The sequence below is a fragment of the Esox lucius genome, chromosome 11, assembly GCF_011004845.1.
Source record: "Esox lucius isolate fEsoLuc1 chromosome 11, fEsoLuc1.pri, whole genome shotgun sequence".
Lineage (NCBI taxonomy): Eukaryota > Metazoa > Chordata > Actinopteri > Esociformes > Esocidae > Esox > Esox lucius.
The window spans coordinates 24,238,183-24,259,375 of NC_047579.1; the positions used below are offsets into that span (position 1 = coordinate 24,238,183).

A 21,193-nucleotide genomic window follows, 5' to 3' on the forward strand; every position below is an offset into this window, starting at 1 on the left:
GCCCAGCCCCCAGATCCACATCCAGGCAGTAGCCCAGACCCCAGATCCACATCCAGGCAGTAGCCCAGCCCCCAGATCCACATCCAGGCAGTAGCCCAGCCCCAGATCCACATCCAGGCAGTAGCCCAGCCTCCAGGTCCACATCCAGGCAGTAGCCCAGCCCCCAGATCCACATCCAGGCAGTAGCCCAGCCCCTGATCCACATCCAGGCAGTAGCCCAGCCCCCAGATCCACATCCAGGCAGTAGCCCAGCCCCCAGATCCACATCCAGGCAGTAGGCCAGCCACCAGACCCACATCCAGGCAGTAGCCCAGACCCCAGATCCACATCCAGGGAGCAGCCCAGACCCCAGATCCACATCCAGGCAGTAGCCCAGACCCCAGATCCACATCCAGGGAGCAGCCCAGACCCCAGATCCACATCCAGGCAGCAGCCCAGACCCCAGATCCACATCCAGGCAGCAGCCCCTGGCGAAGCAGTGTGTTTTCCACACTTCTGAACAATTACCCAGCCAAGTGGAGAATGGAGCTGTCCGACGTCCATGGGTTTCCAAGTGATGGAGCCCTCAGCCTGCACTACTTCGGCCCAATGGAGAGCATCATCTCTGGGCAAAGAGAAACAGCTGATGTGGGGGCTGGGTGGTCTGCAGAGAGATAAAGAGGGGGGACATAGTATGGGTATTATGTTATAATCCTAAATATGCTATTGGAGATTCCCTTGCTTCCTTCATAACACACACTTTCACTCTCTGACAAATGACCCCGTACATACTGTATTGTAGACAAATAATCCTCACACAAGACAGTGTAATTTGAAGTTACCCTAAACCCCCTAAAACACACAGACACACATCATACCAGCAGCAGGATGATGGATTTGAGGTCACAGCATGTGTCTGGCATAAAGCAGGTTATTGGGTATCTTGTGGATTCCAGCTTTGTAGGGCAGCAGACAGATTTATGATGATAAGTATCCCCACAGGATTGGGACTAACCTACAGCACCCCCCCTGCCTCTCCTCTCTCTTTCCATCTCTCCTGGATGTGTAGTGTGGGCTCCTGAACAATCTATTTCTTTCTTTGAAGTTGACTAGCACTGTGTAAATACTCAGCTCATTCTGAAATCCTATTGTCCATTACCTCTTAGCAGAACCCTGCTGTATATGTCCTGGCCATAAGGAGGGCATTACACAGGGACTGGAGCTCCCTTTAACTGTCTGTCTCTGTCATATTACAGTGTGCGATTCGACCACTTCTCTCTGTCATGTCTATAACAGGCTCTCAGATTCCTCCATTAATAACGTTTCATAAAACCCAGGGTCTTATTCTCAAACCTCTCTCTCTAGCTCAATCCTTTCCTCATTATGCATATTGCTGTGGCCAGATTGGGCATTTAACTTTACTTAAAGAGTTTACCTCTGATTTGGCACAAAAGGTAAACTATGTTATTTTACCTGGTAAGTATATTAAAATCATATTCATATTTACACAAATAAATTAGGGTTAACTGTTTTGCACTGGGACAGAATGGCAGGGTTTTTCATCTTGTCAGCTTGGGATTGGAACCTGTGACCTGTAGTACAGAATTACCCCAAATCAACACAACATTGACATCTGGTTACATATAAAGCTTGTTTTGAGTGAAATAAATCTGTAAACAACACATAAACACTAGCAGCAACCAAAAATGCTGTGGCTGTTTCACCTTGGGCTTGTCAGCAGGCTGCGGCTCAAATGGAGGTGGCAGGGCCAAGACACAGGAAGTAAGGAGTTCCACTCACATTAATCTCTATTGGAACAGGAAAAGAGCTAAAGGAGCTAGGGGCATTTCTTTGAATCAGGAGCCATCTCCTAGGAGAAAGCCATGGCAACCAGGGCCCCAAAGCAGTGAGGGCCCACAGCCATTTCCATTTATAAAAGTGTCAGGACTTGTTTTGTTATTTGCCATTTAGCTTTTCTTCTTTCTGTCTTCTTTCTTCCTTTGCTCCATCTCTCTTTCCTAGGTGCTTTGAAGGGAGTACAGAGGGGTGGAAGGCTGGGAGCTGCCCTGGACCACCACAAGGTCGCCAAAGAGGCTGTGAGAAGATAGAGAGTAGTGTCTTTTGCAATGAATTGTGGGAAAATGTTGCCAAACAACACCAGGGAGAATGTTGCTTTGAGGATAGCTTTATATTGGTCACAATGGTTAAATGTAGTTATACTATAGGATAATAGTGTCTGATGTAGTTATACTGTAGGATAATAGAGTCTGATGGAGTTGTACTGTAGGATAATAGTGTTTGATGTAGTTATACTGTAGGATAATAGTGTCTGATATAGTTATACTGTAGGATAATAGTGTCTGATGTAGTTGTACTGTAAGATAATAGTGTTTGATGTAGTTATACTGTAGGATAATAGTGTCTGATATAGTTATACTATAGGATAATAGTGCCTGCTACATGGTATAATGCAGGAATAGGCGCTCAACTCTTCATTCTAGGTTTAAATACTTTTTCATATAATATCACTCTGTCTCAATGAGTCTCATCAAATATTGCTAGACTGATCTCCAGGCTCTAGACAGTAATTTACACCATTCAGAAACATGCAGTGTTATGGTTTGATTCCCCAAATCACTCAAATCAATCTTGATCACGTAAATGTTAAGTTACCTGTCTTATTTGTAGATCAGTGATTCTCCATATTATCTTTGCAATTGCAAATCAACCACACGCAGATCCAGTAGCTTTGAGCAGATCCTGGAGATCAAAGTAGCTCAGTCTAGAAATATTACTCCATAAAATATACATGTCATGGCAGAATATATAAATCACATTGTGTGTTAATTTTCTCTGAAAGTAATGGACAGGATCCACATTCCTCAGTAACAGAATACTGACATCCAATAACAGATTAGTTTTATTATTACATTCTAAATACAGTGATTACACAAATACAATGGTATACAGTGCAATTACAAACCCTTTATCTTAATAAAAGATCAACATCAGTTAAGAGTACAACACAGCTGCAACATAACATGCATGCTGCATTATTTAATGTTCCCCTAGCCATGCCACTATTAGTCAGTTACTATATTGGTAATAACACTAGACCGCCACCTTGTGGATAACGAGGGAACTACATTTTAGAAGATTGGGGACAGGAAAAAAATCCCCTTAAACATCAGTTTCTTCCAAATCCAAGTACATCCACAAATTCTTCACATAGAAACATGCTCTGACAAGAATGCCACTTTTTTGTAGAACTTAACACTGTATGATAGTAGGAATTCAAATACATTAATTTTTAGCAGCTAAAATGAGAAAGGATTTAAGTGAAATACATGTGCCATATGGACAACACCATTTGAATGAAAGTATACTGACATAATAGGGACATCTGTTACACAAGAGGAATGCATCTCATTAGGCCCTCACTTTCATGGCCCACCCCCCATGACACTGTTTACATTCCATCATGCTCTCTGCAGCTCGCTCTCTCTCCTTCCTCCATGTTGTCCTTCCACACAGGCTCTAGCCATTTCCACCTCCACTAAATATATCTGAATATATACTGGTACATTATCCACCCTAAAATGTAAATTCTTCCACATGTATCCCCGCTTTTACCCTTCTCCAATCCCAACCCCTTTATGCCTTTTCCCAATATAATGAACCCTTAGGGCCTATTCACACCATGAGTTTCACTGATATTAAACAAACACAAATTAACAGGATTTCTGTCAATCAAAGGTACATATAAACTTTTGAATATCTAAACTGTGGTAAAGGGAACAAAGAGATATATGTGCCATCTATATATAGTAGTTGTGACCTGTGACTTAAGAGGTCTAGGTTCAAAGAACATTTCTGGCATCAGTTAACTAGTTAAATAGGTTAGCGAGTGAAAGGCATGTTTAACTTTTGGTGAAACATATTGAACTGGTTTGCAGCATCCCTAATTGTTTTTACTGTCATTTGAAGTCTGGCTGGCTCAGCTATGTTAGCTAGCTTAGCTGATGTTATGTGAAAATACTGGTAATTAGTGCAATAAAACACTTCTTAGCTGATGTGGAAAAATGTAACAATATAAATACTGCAAATTGGTGCACATATCACTTGAACTTTGGGTGCTGCGCTGGGTGGCCAACATTCTAATGCCCTTTTGCTTCATATGAAGTTTGGTTGGCAAAGCTAAATTAGCTAGTTAATCTGATGTTTGCTAGCTAGCTAATGTTGAACACATGCTAATTTCCTTGACTGTCAATTTTCAAAATGCTGCCAATTGAGTCACAAAATCTCTTAGCTCTCTCACCAAAACACGCAAGCTGGCTAATGGAAAATGAGAGTGTGGGACCTTCTATTGAGGCCTGTTGAAGCAAAAATTTGACTAGAAAAGTTGATCTCAAAACGATTTAAACGTTATTAAAATTGAATTGTTGTCTTGATAACTCCTGTTAATGTGAATAGGCCCTCCCAGCCCCCCCCCCCCCCCCGAATAAAACCCTATAGCCACCACCCAAAAAGCACTTGTTTAGATCAGAAAGGATTTAACAAGGATTTTACTTGAAATGGCCTTTCTCATTGACCTTGCAGGATTTTTGCCATATGGCTTGCGCCCTTTCAATTCTCTCAGCTCTACCAAATGCACAAAGGGTAGCCAGAGACTGATTTCTGAGCCCTTTTAGCGGGAGTCCATGAGGGGCTGCAGCCAGGACAGGAAGCGGGACACCTTCTGGTATATGTAGCCCTGCCTACAGTCAGCCCCTTCTGGCCTGGAGACTACTCCGGTCAGATAGAACACCTCCTTGTGGAGGGATAGGATGGGACTCCCTGGCCCCATAATGCAGTCCCCCTTGGGCCTCACTGTTGTACAGCCCATTTTGTTGGTGACCAACCCCGGGTGCTTCTCCACACACTGGGACAGACGCTCGTACGCCAGGTGGTTAAGGGTGAGTGTTCCCTGGACTTCCGTGGCGCCTTCGGGGTCCGTCCAGCCGGTGATCACTGCCGGGTAGTCTCCGGTCATTAGGACAACCTCGGCAAAGTCACGTTCGGGCAGGCAGGCAGGGATCACGTCCTTCTTAAAGACAATGCGTTCACGGAGCTCAAGGACTGCCAGGTCATTATCTGGGCGTCCAGCAACGTAGTGTGGGTGGACGTGGACGACTTTCACGTATAGCGTCTGCTCGCCGTCCTCGGAGGCGGTCTGGCGCTTGCCTGGGAGGGAAGAGGGCAAGCACTTCATATCAATGAAGAAACACGTAATACAAAGCCCAATAAAATATCCCACCCCTTGAGGTTGAGGCTAACGACCACTTACCAACGGCCACCTGGAAGTTGTTGTATTTCTGTGCACACTGAGCTGTAGTTAGAACCATGTTCTCCTTCAGTATAACAGCACTACAGAAGCCAACTGACTCTGCACTCTTCAAAAGAGCCTGCACAGATACAACACAAACCCAGATACAGTATATATTATAGACAACACAAACCCAGATACAGTATACTGTAAGGACTACACAAACACAGATACAGTATACTGTACAGACTACACAAACCCAGATACAGTATATATTATAGACAACACAAACCCAGATACAGTATACTGTACAGACTACACAAACCCAGATACAGTATATATTATAGACAACACAAACCCAGATACAGTAAACAGTACAGACAACACAACCCCAGATACAGAGACATACTGTGTTTGACCCCCTTTCACCTTCAGAACTGCCTTAATTCTACGTGGCATTGATTCAACAAGGTGCTGAAAGCATTCTTTAGAAATGTTGGCCCATATTGATAGGATAGCATCTTGCAGTTGATGGAGATTTGTGGGATGCACATCCAGGGCACGAAGCCCCCGTTCCACCACATCCCAAAGATGCTCTATTGGCTTGAAATCTGGTGACTGTGGGGGCCATTTCAGTACAGTGAACTCATTGTCATGTTCAAGAAACCAATTTGAAATGATTCGAGCTTTGTGACATGGTGCATTATCCTGCTGGAAGTAGCCATCAGAGGATGGGTACATGGTGGTCATAAAGGGATGGACATGGTCAGAAACAATGCTCAGGTAGGCCGTGGCATTTAAACAATGCCCAATTGGCATTAAGGGGCCTAAAGTGTGCCAAGATAACATTCCCCACACCATTACACCACCACCACCAGCCTGCACAGTGGTAACAAGGCATGATGGATCCATGTTCTCATTCTGTTTATGCCAAATTCTGACTCTACCATCTGAATGTCTCAACAGAAATCGAGACTCATCAGACCAGGCAACATTCTTCCAGTCTTCAACTGTCCAATTTTGGTGAGCTCTTGCAAATTGTAGCCTATTTTTCCTATTTGTAGTGGAGATGAGTGGTACCCGGTGGGGTCTTCTGCTGTTGTAGCCCATCCGCCTCAAGGTTGTGCGTGTTGTGGCTTCACAAATGCTTTGCTGCATACCTCGGTTGCAACGAGTGCTTATTTCAGTCAAAGTTGCTCTTCTATCAGCTTGGTAAACCCTAGAAATGGTGGTGCGTGAAAATCCCAGTAACTGAGCAGATTGTGAAATACTCAGACCGGCCCGTATGGCACCAACAACCATGCCACGCTCAAAATTGCTTAAATCACCTTTCTTTCCCATTCTGACATTCAGTTTGGAGTTCAGGAGATTGTCTTGACCAGGAACACACCCCTAAATGCATTGAAGCAACTGCCATGTGATTGGTTGATTAGATAATTGCATTAATGAGAAATTGACCAGGTGTTCCTAATAATCCTTTAGGTGAGTGTAGATGAATCATTCTTAATCTGCTCATGTAACAAGACTAAGTTGCAATACTGCTTTTTGTGGCTCAGAATGTTTCAATTCATTAATTTGGATAATGCTAATAATGCTGATTCCAGATTGGGGTATGTAGAATTTCACCCAAATATGAATCTAGGTCAAACTGTCCCTTTAACACCAGTGGGTTTAGTCATTTAACCAGAGACTGTTGACTCTGTCAGTCTCTGTCTGCGGAGTTTGAATTGCTACGAGTACCTTATAGTTTTGTGTTTTCCTACCTGCCAGGGACACTCTCCAGAGTTGCAGACAAGTCCCTCAAAGTTGTTGGCGATGTTGGCCCACTGTCTTTTTTCCCACTGACTAAGGCTAGTCACTTTACCACAGGGGAATGGCACTGAGAGACAGAGGAGGGCGAGTGTCAGGAGGGAATTAATAAGAGAGCATTGAGTGGTAATGATTAGTGTGATGCTGAATGAATGTAACACATAATTGGACAGGTTACCTTAGATCTTTCATATGCTAACTATCAAACATTTCGCAGTCTAACACAGACCTATATTTGCCAGAAGAATCTCAGGGGGTATATGACTTATGGATCCTTTTGATACTAGCTATGACCAATCTACTGTCAGCTAACCAATATTATTTTACCACCCCATATAGTAAATAATTTAATATAGTAATATAGCAACTAATATAGTACATCATCATATAAAGTAGTGCAGAATATAGTACATCATAACAGTAGTACCTAATGTAGTCTATCATAGCGTATATTGTAGTGCATGATAGCACAATACAGTACAGCATTGCGGATTATTGAAGCAGATATGTGATCGCTGACCTTCTGGTAAACACTTCATCTTGTCCTTCTCTAGTTTCCAGCCGCGGGCACAGGAACACTCAAAGGACTGGTACCCTGGCTTACAGAACTGACTGCAGCCCTTGGTCTTATCCACCATGCAGATTGTCTGATCTACAACCACACAGAGACGTGTTGAGTTTGGATTTGCGGAATTTGCTGTCCTGAAAAGTAACAACCCGTAACAACAGGCTTTTCTGTCTTGGGTGTTTTGTCTCTCACCTTTCTCACAGTGGACTCCCGAGAACCCTGACTTGCAGACACAGTCGTATCCACCAACACTATCTGAGCACAGCGCTCCATTCTTACACGGCTTCTCTGCACACTGGTCCCCATCTGCACACAGAGAGAATGAACGGAACTCAACCAGACAGCCACCACATTCTCCATTAATTCAAGCACCAATTCAAGCAGAGTGGGTGAAGCAAGTTGAACTGTCACAGCAAATCGCATGGAGTGTCATGAAGTGGCAACCCAAAAGAATGAAATGCAGTGTTTCCGCATATTTCTCATCACTCATTACACTTACCTACGTAGACTGACCAGAAGATGTCCTGAAAGATCCAGACAAAGGCTGCTGTCAGTTTGCTTTCAGAATGTGTGCATGATCCGTATCGTCAGAAGCAAGTAGAGACAAAAACAGGAAGAACAGGGTGAGAAGGGGGACGAAAAGCAAAGAGGATGAAGAGGTTGTAAAAGAGGGATGAGGACAGTGTGATTGCTGGAGGCGATCAAAAGGGAGGTGTGGGTTGGGAGGCCCCACCGTGCGGTAGGAGTCCGTGAAGATTTCCTTGGCCTCTTCGTAGGTGCAGACCTCCTCCAGACACTCCCTCTCCAGGTTGGCTGGCAGGCTCTCCTCGTTGCCCATGTTGGCCCTCTTCTGACGGGAGAGGGTGATCACCTTGCTGGCCTCCTGCTTGTCCAGGAACACTTGAAGGTGGAGAGAGAAAGGAAAAGGACAGATCTTTTAAATGTGTTCCTTTCACACCCAAAATAACTACATTCCACTGCATTTCACACAACCCACTTACAGGAATACGAGTTTACAATAGATTAAATGTTTATCTTTATTCAATTTAATTGAATCTCAGCCTCAGTCCATCTAATCGGATATGAAGAGCTATATATTGCAGTATATTAGTATATAACAGTACAAATGCTTATTACCAATTTAGTACGGCCTTAAACCCAGTCCAAAACAGACGTGAATACTTCACACACTATCTCTGACCATATAGATCTCAATCTCCCAAATGAATAAATCTCATATTCTATTTAGTATGCAGCACAATGCCTTCATGACAAACCCTCAGCCCGGTCATTTAATTATCCTCATGCCTGGTGAATAAACAGATCTCCTTGCCAGGTTAAATACCTTGAAACCAGATGAGGGCTCCAACTGACCTGTAGTTAGAAAACATCCAAGGACAAGCTCTACGTGTCTGTCTGTTGCTAAGATCCAGCCGTGGCCTGGGTCCCTTACCTGTGTTGGTGTTCTTTGTGTTCAGTCTGGCCGTCACAGCTCCCAGTAGCAGTAGAGAAAGAACAATGCCAGCTGTGGTGAATGAGCCCATAGTGGCAGCTACAGGACAGTCAGTCTAGCTTCCTGGTTGTTTTCAATCTGATCCTGTCAGCTCACCTCTCGCAGTTTTTACCTAAAAACAAGGAACATTCAATGTTTCCGCAGTGGGAAAATTTTTCAATGAAAATCCACACCCTTCTGGTTTTGTCCAGTTTGCTTCCATTTAAATCCACCAAACCTAAAATTCTGTTCAAGTTCTCAGCTGTTTTGGTCCTGTGGCTACAACACTACAACAGAAACATGTTTTCATCCTTTAGAATAAAACTAGTAACAAATAGGTAAGGAATATTGTTTGTGATCCTAGATTTATCTAAGCATAAAGATCATGCTGGATTGGAGTTTGCTGATCTACTGTACTCAGAAGAAGTTAATTGTCTTTTAAGTGGTAGTTAAGTGGTTGTGTTTGCTGTGTTAATTCCCTGTCAGCCTAATAGGGGTGTAGTTTGGCCCCCTCTTGGTTGCTTTCAATTGATGTGGATATTTAGGCTTCTTCATTTCCTCAACCGGAACTTTGAAACATTTTGTGTAGTGGCAGTGATGTCACCTGCAACAACGTCTGTTGCCCGAAAACAAAGGCAATTCTGCCTAGTTGTTCTGCAGAGTTTTGGTTATTCTGTGTTGAATAACAATTGCTGTCCATTTTGTGCAACTTGTCTCTTTCCCATCCCTGTCTCCTCATCATTTCTACAGTCACCACTGTCTGGCAGTGTTTGGAACTGTATATATGCCCGCTTCAAGGCTATGGATCTTGCCTACGGAGCAACACGAGGGGCTTCACCTCCTTACCTTCAGGCAATGCTCCATCCCTTCCCAGGCTCTTTGTTTAGCCACCTTTGGGCTCTTGGCAGTTCCACCCTTTTGGGGTAGTTCCCGATCCATGTAGTCAAAACTATTCTTTGTCCTGGCAAATCACTAATGGAGCCAGGTCCCCTTGGAGGCTAGAATAGTAGAGTATCTACCTATCATCAAAAAAATCTGAAAAACCCTTTCACAGAGTACATAAAAGAGTTCCACCTCCACCAGCTCCAACTTTTTAATGTTTATTATTTTTATGGTGTTCTTTCCAGCACTAATGTTTGACGATTACTCATTCATTAATTTGAATGCACTAACTGCTAAACTGTGTGGTTGTTTCACCAAATAATGTACTCACTGTAACTGGCTCAGTAAAGAGCAACTAATTAATGACTAAAATGTTAAAAAGTAAAGTTTAGTGTATTTTGAAAGCATTAAATTGCAACCTGCGCTCATTCTCTGTTTAGTTAGCTAAACCCTACATCATAAGAGATCAGACATCAATAAATGATCCCATCAGAACAATGACAATGCACAACTATTATTTTGCAATGCTGCCATCGTGTGGTATCATAGCCCTTCTATTATTGTTTAATCTATTTCCACATATAAACAACGGAGATATATTATTGAACATTCCAAACAAACTAGATTAATTTGCAATAATCAAATAATCAATCTAGTGAATTAAGATGATAATTCTCTGACAGAATGACAAAAACAAAATTGCCCTATGTATCTATAGCTGGACCATATTACTATGTTTATGTAATGAATGATGCTGCTGTCGACTATAAAACCACATTGGACAAATCTGAAACGCTGTAAAGATTTAAGCGAAGAAATATATAGACACAAACACGAGAATGCATGGATCAAAAACGTAACTTGAAAGTATAGAGGCCTGTTCAATATCCACGATATGCTAGTCTACCGCCCTAAATCCCAACATCAAGCAAAAACAAATTATTTAGATGGAAATGAACCGCTATTTATTCAGTCCTCTGCAAAACGCATAAAAATAAGAACGACGATTATGCAAGGTAACCTACCGTCCTGAGCCTGAATAAGAACAGAGGATAGAGGCCTGTTCGGTTCGTTGGGTCCTGTCACGCAGTTCACTTTTCTCTTCTGGATCATGTAATCGAAGATCCTAACAGGCTGACAGCATCACATCTGGTCACTGCGACGTGTGTAAACAACCACGAGACGGCGCTCTTAGATCGTTTTTCGTTTCCAGACATTGTAAATTAACGTATATGGTTTGTATGTGTATGGATTTTTATAGCTTGATTGTTATAGCAGGATAGTGCTGTATTTTAGTCGAAGTAATACATTAATTCCCATGTTTAATCTAGTTTTTTATAACTCTCCAAGTGTAGGCAACTTTAAAAAATAATAAAGAATAGTAATGAAAAAAGCTGTCATTGTGTCCCTTTGTGAGGCAGTGACTCAGAATTGCTCCCAAGTCATTGCTCATTTTACAAGAAGGATTTTTCAGTCAATAAAAGAAAAAAAATAAATCCAGATCTTTGAGGGTTGATGTTGGGCTTTCAAAATGAGTTTCCACGAATCATTAACCCTGTCCTTAGTAAAAACACATCCTTGGGTGTTGAATGTAAAAATACACCCGTTAGTGTTGACCTTGTCCTCGTTAATGACAACACGACCATTGGTGATTTCCCTGTCCTCGGTAATGACAACACAACCTTTGCTGTCCACTCCCTCTGGTTGAATGCCCTAAGGACACATTGGGGTGTCTAGTCCTGTGCTGCTTAATCACTGCAATCTGGAGGTTACCTAGGATTTCTATACTCCATCACGCAACTAATCTACTTGCTGTCTTCCCCCCTCTCTCTCCATTAGACTTCCTCAAACTGTCCCTCCCTGCCTTCCTCCATCCCTCCATCCCTCATGGTGTTTGTAGGGGTGTGTAAGCATTGCATGGTTCCCAGGGCCTCATTTCTGCAGATTCATCCATATTCCTAAGTGTTTATCTGTTTCCTTAGTCCAAAGACAGTCCTTTCAGTTGGCCTTGTCAGGTGAGATGGCTAAGCCCAGAAAGACTCATGTGGCTGGGCAGGCTGAGATGAAACGTGCCCAAGCCTGTTGAGTTTGGATGTGTTTCCGAATGTGTGAATAGTGATCAGGATACTGTCAATTCCCATCAGATTGCAATTCTCATTATATTCTAAACATTAAGTAAATGTATAGGGTTTGATTTAACATGATAAACCTTTTTGGGGGGATACTGTCTTCTGACTTCTGTTTTCATTAGCAAGTAGAGAATGAGTTCATGATCCAATGTTTTTGTCTAACTTGTGAGAGTGTTGAAAGCAGCAGCAGTTTCAAAAAGACAGAAAGAAAAGCTTTTAATGCAGTTCTTCGAACACCTGGGTTTTTTGACCGGCAGGATATGTACAGTATGGATTTTTTTGTTTGTTGCAATTGAATATCTTTTCACACATACAAGCACCAGAAGGAGCAAAACGGCACCCCCTTCTTACTACATTATTACATACTGTACTATTTTTACCCAGAAAGCATCGGATGTATGATCTACACATGGACATACATTTGCTTGCTTTCTGTCTTGGGTGAATAAATTATCAATATTTAAATATTTGATTTGGATGGACAAGGAAGTAAGGTAAGGTCTGAGGCCCACTCATGTAGCTACTGTAGGCCTGATTTCACGTGAGTCCGTGTTTCAGGGTGATGCATGTTTGTTGTGGAGAACAGATGTAGGGAAATGGGGAGGGAGATGAAATAGAGAGAAAAGAAGATAGGGAAAAGTTCTGGGAGAGGAAGAATAAAAGAGGGAAAAGGCAGAAGACAAGAAAGTGAGGGGCAGAAAAGAAGAGAGGCCGAAGAAAACAGGGATGCCGAGAGAAAGACAGAGGAAGAGAGGCAGATGAAGAGGGAGAGGGGCCAAACAAAGGAGAAAGAAGGGCAGATGAAGAGAGAAGGAAACGTTTACCTAAGGGAGAAGCAGAAGAACAGAGATAGAGATGGATACAGGGAATCCGCCATGTGTGAACAAGCAGGTCACCCTGCATCAGTGGATCAAACAGCTGATTTAGCCTGCATACTAAACAAACAGCCTCGCTATTGCACTGAACATTAATAATGAATAGGACCTGTCGCTCACAGCAACTCTAATGGATAGAACACAACAGGCTACACAAGAAAGGAATCCCTGGGTCATCCCTCCCTCCCTCCTTCCGTCCCTCCCTCCCTACCTCCATCTCTCCCTCCCTCCCTCCCTCCCTCCATCTCTCCCTCCCTACCTCCATCTCTCCATCCATCCGTCTCTCCATCCCTCCATCCGTCCCTCCCTCCCTACCTCCATCTCTCCCTCCCTCCCTCCATCTCTCCCTCCCTCCCTCCCTCCCTCCCTACCTCCATCTCTCCATCCATCCGTCTCTCCCTCCTTCCGTCCCTCCCTCCCTCCATCCCTCCATCCATCCGTCTCACCATCCCTCCATTCGTCCATCCCTTCATCCATCCCTCGATCCGTCCATCCCTCGATCCGTCTCTCCATCCCTCCATCCGTCCCTCCCTCCCTCCATCCGTCCGTCCCTCCATCCGTCCCTCCCTCCCTCCCTCCCTCCATTCGTCCATCCCTTCATCCATCCCTCCATCCGTCCATCCCTCGATCCGTCTCTCCATCCCTCCATCCGTCCCTCCCTCCATCCGTCCATCCCTCCATCCATCCATCCATCCCTCCATCCGTCCATCCATCTCTCCATCCCTCCATCCGTCCATCCATCCATCCCTCCATCCGTCCATCCATCTCTCCATCCCTCCATCTGTCCATCCCTCCATCCATCCCTCCATCCGTCCATCCCTCCATCCGTCCATCCCTCCATCCGTCCCTCCCTTCATCACTCCATCCGTCCCTCCATCCGTCCATCCATCTCTCCATCCCTCCCTCCATCCGTCCATCCATCCATCCCTCCATCCGTCCATCCATCTCTCCATCCCTCCATCCCTCCATCCATCCCTCCATCCGTCCATCCATCTCTCCATCCCTCCATCCGTCCATCCATCCATCCCTCCATCCATCCCTCCATCCGTCCATCCATCCATCCCTTCATCCATCCCTCCATCCGTCCATCCATCTCTCCATCCGTCCATCCATCCATCCCTCCATCCGTCCATCCATCTCTCCATCCCTCCATCCATCCATCCCTCCATCCATCTCTCCATCCATCCATCCCTCCATCCATCCATCCATCCCTCCATCCATCCATCTCTCCATCCATCCATCCATCCCTCCATCCATCCATCTCTCCATCCATCCCTCCATCTCCCTCATGTCTTTGTTACTTTGTTTCCCTTCTTGTTTTTTAAAATCTCATTTAGCTCATTTAGTTTCTACAGTGACATCAATGGGCACTCTCCTGTACATGTTATATACTGTACATGCTTACCTACATACCGTCATGTACATCAGTACATAAGACTTGTGTGTGTGTGTGTCTGGCCATGTCTATTTGCATTATTGGAGTGATACACATACACGTGTATTCTACAAAAATAAAATAGCACAGGCTTTGTGTTGCTTAGCTGCTGAATCATAACACTTACAACGAAAGGGTCTTTAGGTGTGTGTGTTTATTGGTGTGCTTGTGTGTTTGAGTATGCGTTTGTGTATACCTGTGTAAGTCTGTGTACGAGTCTGTGCACTTATTTGTGACTATGGAGACGGATGGCAAGGGAAGACCTATCGATTGGTCTAGCCAGTCAGCCAGGCGGTCCTAACAGGTACCAGAAGAGATGGCCACAGCCAATGGGTCTGACACACAGTGTGTTAAGAAGCGTCTCCGCGCCCCGACACAACACCCAATGGCATTGCTGAAAGGAGACGCTGTAACACAGGAAAAAGGAATACTCACTGGAATACTTGACAAAGGCCATGGCCGAAATGTTTGATCTCTGCTACTGCTGAAATATTAAAATGACAAAAGTTTTCCCACAAGGGTAGGCTTTTCTTCTTTTCATCATGCATATCTTAACCCGGTCTCCAAAGACTTTCTGATTGGCCACTGCTTGAGTTCAGCATGCAGATAATTTTTCTATGTCAGAACATCAGCCGGGCTACATTAAGATCCACGGTGTAAGAGAGTGGGTCCCAGAAAAGACGGGCTACATTAAGATCCATGGTGTAAGAGAGTGGGTCCCAAAAAAGACAGGCTGCATTGAGATCCACGGTGTAAGGGAGTGGGTCCCAGAAAAGCCAGGCTGCACTGAGATCCACGGTGTAAGGAAGTGGGTCCCAGAAAAGCCAGGCTGCATTGATCACAACCATGTAACGATAAACAGAAATTACCTCTGTTTGACAGGGTCAAAAAGATTGCATGTGAGCGGCGAGTGATCAGTTGTTCATGGCACAATGGGGTTTTGATCCTCTCCAAGCCGGCCTTTGTGTTGTTGTTGACACTTGTGTCTGTCAACATCACTGTGAGTCTAATGTGTCAGTCAATCAGTCTGGTTGATTCTGATCCTCGGGCTCTTTGAGTTCTGCAGGCTGCTGAAAACCCAATCAATTACCTCCCTCACCCACCCACAGCCTCCCCCACTCTCTCTCTTCCTCCTCTCTCTCCTCTCTATGTCGCTCTCTCTCCCCTTGCTCTCCTCTCCGTGATCAATTCACGTCGCCAAGTCCATATTTTATTTAACATTTCACTGTGGTGCCGCGCCCTCCATAACTTCTCACGCCTCATTTTTCCATTTTCCTTGTTGGAGAAGATAATTAAAGGCACGTGAACCACAGCCCTCCCTCCCTCGCCTCCCTCCTTCATACCTTCCTTCCTTACCTCCCTTCCTTACCTCCCTCGCCTCCCTCCTTCATACCTTCCTTCCTTACCTCCCTTCCTAACCTCCCTCGCCTCCCTCCTTCATACCTTCCTTCCTTACCTCCCTTCCTTACCTCCCTCGCCTCCCTCCTTCATACCTTCCTTCCTTACCTCCCTTCCTTACCTCCCTCGCCTCCCTCCTTCATGCCTTCCTTCCTTACCTCCCTCACCTCCCTGCCTCGCCTCCCTTACCTCCCTCGCCTCCCTCACCTCCCTCCCCCACTCTCCTTTCTACCTCCATCCAACAGCTACTAAACAAACAGCCTTGCTGTTACACTGGACATCCATAATTAATCCACCCTGTCGCTCACAGCAGCTGTGATGAATAGAGCTTGGGATGGACAGGGTCCTTGGATCTCCCTTCACCTCCTCCTCTTCAATCCCTCCATCATCCCTTCCATTTTATTTCCACCCACTCCCAAACACCCTTCAATTCCTGTTTTCTGTCCTCCTCCACCCCTCTTTGCCCCCCCCTCACATCTCCTTCCTTCTCGCCCCCTCATTTGTCCTCCCCCCTCTTATCCTCCCCCTTCTCTCCCTCTCCTCCCCTCTCTCCAGTGCCCATAGGTTCCATCCTGAGCGATGTTGGCAAGTGAGTGAGTGGCTATATTTTATTCAACAGTGAGACAGCCTTCCCCCCCGTGCGGTGTCAGCCACACAAATGACATCCTACTCCCTGAACAGTGCATACATTAGGACCGGGGTGCACATAATGTAGTGGCCTAAATGGGGCGGAGGTTTCTGTTTGGGAAGCGTACAGTGCGATCCATTTATTCCGGGCTGTGGGGGGCTAACCCCTAGCACTGATACGACAGTTGTGCAAAGTCACGGCTGATATCGCTCAAAATTGATTTTTGTGTCTCGCTGTGCCGTTATCACTGAATACTCCACAAGTTCACGTGCTAGAAGCTCGACTCCACACCTGCACCTCCAGTGATTACAATAGGTGGGCTACATTTCGTTTTAGCCGGTAAGAATGTGAAATGGCCGCGTCTGAGCTTTCAATATACTATGGCACACGTGTTATGAACTTCCAATCCCAGCTGGCTCATTAAATTGACATGGAATCAATGAAGGTGTCATTCCAGTGTAGGGATTGAGAATAGCGGGTAGGTAAGATTAGCATAGAAATGGAAGGAATTGATTATGTAGGGCACTGCCTACAGTATGTTATGAACAGACCATTACCACTCATTCACAGGACCCTCATACGCAGAGGTGTATTCGATGTGTGCCTTCTTGGACGTCCCTCGTGACCCGGTAGTTCTGGCTTTTCAGAGACGCAGTGTCTTCAACCTGATGTTCCCTTACCTTCAAATCAGGGGAACCCGCACGGGTGTCAACGCTAAGTTATTCAGCCTGGTGGGAGAGCGTTTCTATGCGAAGGAAATAAGACACACGGGAGTGCATTTCTGAGGGAACGGGTAAAGCAGGCACATAGGGGTGACCAGATGCTGGGGACGACGACGACGACGACTGTGTCACTCTGACACTCTGAGCAGCTCACAGCTTAGTCAGGATATAACGCCTTCACCCTGTTACCCGAGCCCAGCTACATCCACACACCCTCATCGGATGCTCTTCAACACGCACAAACTCAGGACGATGGAACTGGTTGTCACACACAAGCAGCAAATCACACAACCATGCACACGCGCGGGCATTCACACATAAATACAGCGACTGAAACATGCACGCATACACACGCAGACAAACAGGCACACACACACACACACACACTCTACCGAGGTGTCTATATTCCTCCTCAATCACTATGACAGTCCATCTATCTACCCTCATCCATCATCACGTCTTTCCAGCGCTCTCATCCTTTCTCTTTGTGCTCGGCTCTCACAAGGGAAAACAGAACTCATCCGTCCCCTGGCCCCTCTCTGCCTTTCTGTCTCCTCACTCACATAAAGTATAACTAAACAGCAAGCTGTCTTCCCCTCACTCACATAAAGTACAACTAAACAGCATGCTGTCTTCTCCTCACTCAAATACAGTATAACCAATCAGCATGCTGTCTTCTCTTTACTCACATACAGTATAACCAATCAGCATGCTGTCTTCTCCTCACTCACATACAGTATAACCAATCAACATGCTGTCTTCCCCTCACTCACATGCAGTATAACCAATCAGCATGCTGTCTTCCCCTCACTCACATGCAGTATAACCAATCAGCATGCTGTCTTCCCCTCACTCACATGCAGTATAACCAATCAGCATGCTGTGTTCTCACTCACATGCAGTATAACCAATCAGCATGCTGTCTTCTCCTAACTCACTTACAGTATAACCAATCAGCATACTGGCTTTCTCCTCTCGCCTCCTTTTGGTCTGCTTCTCCCTCTCTTCACACCCTCCCTTCCCTCTGTCTTTCTTTATTCTTCTCTACATCTTTCTTCTCTTTCAGTCTTGACCCCTTTGCTCGCTAGGACTCTGTTTTTCTTTATTTCTCCCCTCTACTCCTTCCTTTTCTCATTGTCTCCATCTCTTGACTCATTCTGACTCGCTCTCTATATCACACATGCAAGCATCCTCCCCTGCCTCCACCTCCCCAAACTCTCAACTCTCTCTCCTCTTACTCTCTTCTACTGTCTTTCTCATCCTGTCTCTCTCCTCCGCCCATCTCTCTCCACCTTTCTCCTCTCCTGTCTAACTCTTCCTCCTGTCTCTCTCCTCCTTTGGTCTTTCCCCTCCTTTCTTCTCTACCTGTCTCTCACTTCATCCTGTCTCTCACCTCCTTTCTCTTCCTCCTGTCATTGTCCCCTTCCTGTCTCTCTTCCTCCTATATCTCTCCCCCCTGGGTCTCTCCTCTAGTCTACCTCTGGTCTCCCTCCGCCACACACACCTATTACCTCTGCCATCCTCCTCCGTCTGAGTCGTCTGTGTCTCAGTCTCTCTCACACACAGCCAACGTCCCCCCTCTCTCTCCCCCTCTTTCTCCCTCTCTCTCTCTCCCTCACTCAGTCGCGCATGTACTGGCACCCAAGGACAGAACACCCTCTCCCTCTCTCTGTCTCAGTCCAGCTGCCTGGCTGCTGAGTCTGGGTCTCCTTGAGAGTGTGTGTGTGTGTGTGCGTGCGCGCGTGTGTGTGTGCGCATGTACGTTTTTGTCTGGGCTTCCCCGACGCTGAGCCGAGCACACACTTGGATCCCACATCTCTGCTGAGCAGCATCTGAGGACGAGGAAGAAGAGGGGGGCCATGGAGCACAGCCACATCTTCACCCTACTGCCTCCCCCCAACAGCAGCGCCTGGAGCCCGGGACAGCAGCCGGCCGACACTCCCCAAGGGTGCCCTCTCGGACCGCTGCCCGTCATCTACTACAGTGCCCTGCTGTGCCTCGGCCTGCCTGGTAAGGAGGAAGAGTGGGATACGATGCATTCTGGAAAGAGACAGCGAATGTGTGTGAGTCTTTGTGTTTCTACGAGATTGTGTGTTTCTATGAGACTGTGTGTTTCTATGAGACTGTGTGTTTTGATAAGACGGTGTTTCAAAAAGACTGTGTTTCTGTGAGACTGTGTTTCTACGAAACTGTGTTTCTATGAGACTGTTTCTATTGGACTGTGTGTTTTGATAAGACTGTGTTTCAAAAAGACTGTGTTTCTGTGAGACTGTGTTTCTACGAAACTATGTTTCTATGAGACTGTGTGTTCCTACGAGACTGTGTTTCTATGGGACTGTGTGTTTCTACGAGACTGTGTGTTTCTATGAGACTGTATGTTTCTATGAGACTGTGTTTCTATGAGATTGCAAGTTTTCACGAGACATTGTGTTTCTACAAGTTTGAGTTTCTATGAGACTCTGTGTTCCTATGAGGCTGTACGTTTCTATGAGACTGTGTGTTTCTATGAGACTGTGTGTTTCTGTGAGACTGTGTTTTATGAGACTGTATCTTTCTATGAGATTGTGTATTTCAGCGAGACTGTGTTTCGATAAGACTGCGTTTCTATGAGATTGCATGTTTCTGTGAGACTGTGTTTTTATGAGATTGTGTGTTTCTATGAGACTATGTGTTTCTATGAGACTGTGTGTTTCTATGAGAATGTGGTTTTAGGAGACTGTGTGTTTCATGAGACTGTGTATTTGTGAGATTGCATGTTTCTGTGAGACTGTGTTTTTATGAGAATGTGTGTTTGTGTGGGTTATGATTGTGTGACTATGTGTGTTTTTGGCAAACCAGACCATTGTTTTATGCCAGGAGGTGTCAATTCTACTGGTACCCGATTATGTTTGAATGTGGTGAAAGCTATTCTTTCCACAATAAACAGTGTGCAGCGATTATTATTTTGTAGGCTTGCTGCTTTGTTACGGTGTTGTGGATGTGAAAACTGGGGCTTTGAAGGTTGTGTGTTCTAATCCCAGTGCTAGCTAGCCTGTGTGTGCTAACCTGTAATTGTGTTTGTTGTCTTGTGAATGGGTGAGAATATTATGTGTGTGTGTGTGTTGTCTTGTGAGGGTGTTTTTTTATCCTGTGAGTGTGTGTGTTATCTTGTGAGTTTATTTGTTATCCTGTGTGTGTCATCCTGTGAGTGTATTTGTTATCCTGTGAGCATGTTTGTTATCTTGTGTGTGTTATCCTGCAAGTGTGTTTGTTATCCTGTGTTTGTTACCTTGTGAGTTTGTTTGTTATCTTATGTGTGTTATCCTGTGAGCGTGTTTGTTATCCTCTGAGTTTTATCTGGTGAGTGTGTTTGTTATCCTGTAAGTGTATTTGTTATCCAGTGTGTTTTACCCTTGTGTGTTACCTTGTGAGTGTGTTTGTTATCCTGCGTGTTTTAACCTGTGAGTGTGTTTGACATCCTGTGTGTGTTACCCTGTGTGTGTTATCTTGTGAGTGTATTTTTTATCCTGTGAGTGTGTGTTTTATCCCGTGTGTGTTATCTTGTGAGTGTATTTGTTATCTTGTGAGTGTGTTTGTTATCCCATGTGTGTAAACTTGTGAATGTGTTTGTTATCCTGCGTGTGTTAATCTGTGAGTGTGTTTGTCATCCTGTGTGTGTTACCCCATGTGTGTTATCTTGTGAGTGTGTTTGTTATCCTGCGTGTGTTATCCTGTGAGTGTGTTTGTCATCCGGTGTGTGTAATCTTGTGAGTGTGTTTGTTATCCTGTGTGTGTTACCCTATGTGTGTTATCTTGTGAGTGTGTTTGTTATCCTGTGAGTGTGTTTGTTATCCTGTGTGTGTAATCTTGTGAGTGTGTTTGTTATCCTGTGAGTGTGTTTGTTATCCTGTGTGTGTAATCTTGTGAGTGTGTTTGTTATCCTGTGAATGTGTGTGTTATCCAGTGTTTTTGTGTATGTCATCTGGTGACTT

At 45.0% G+C, this 21,193-nt stretch overlaps 2 protein-coding genes across 2 annotated transcripts in view; one reads left to right on the forward strand and one right to left on the reverse strand.

Moving 5' to 3' along the window:
• Positions 1-2,881: 2,881 nt before the first annotated feature.
• proza (protein Z, vitamin K-dependent plasma glycoprotein a) lies at positions 2,882-11,189 on the reverse strand. Its single transcript, XM_010873984.4, has 9 exons — positions 11,061-11,189; positions 9,115-9,286; positions 8,395-8,561; positions 8,161-8,185; positions 7,854-7,967; positions 7,614-7,745; positions 7,048-7,163; positions 5,306-5,423; positions 2,882-5,202 (listed from the first exon to the last, which is right to left on the reverse strand). The coding sequence occupies exons 2-9, from the start codon at positions 9,203-9,205 to the stop codon at positions 4,667-4,669; spliced, it is 1,299 nt and encodes a 432-aa protein (XP_010872286.1). The 5' UTR covers positions 9,206-9,286; positions 11,061-11,189; the 3' UTR covers positions 2,882-4,666.
• A 7,724-nt stretch (positions 11,190-18,913) lies between these two features.
• The window catches only part of gpr139 (G protein-coupled receptor 139), a 32,493-nt gene continuing 30,213 nt past the window's right edge, over positions 18,914-21,193 (forward strand). The window contains exon 1 of the mRNA XM_020051004.3: positions 18,914-19,232. Within this exon, the coding sequence (XP_019906563.1) occupies positions 19,082-19,232 (151 nt within the window). The 5' untranslated portion in view covers positions 18,914-19,081. The remainder of the gene's footprint in view (positions 19,233-21,193) is intronic.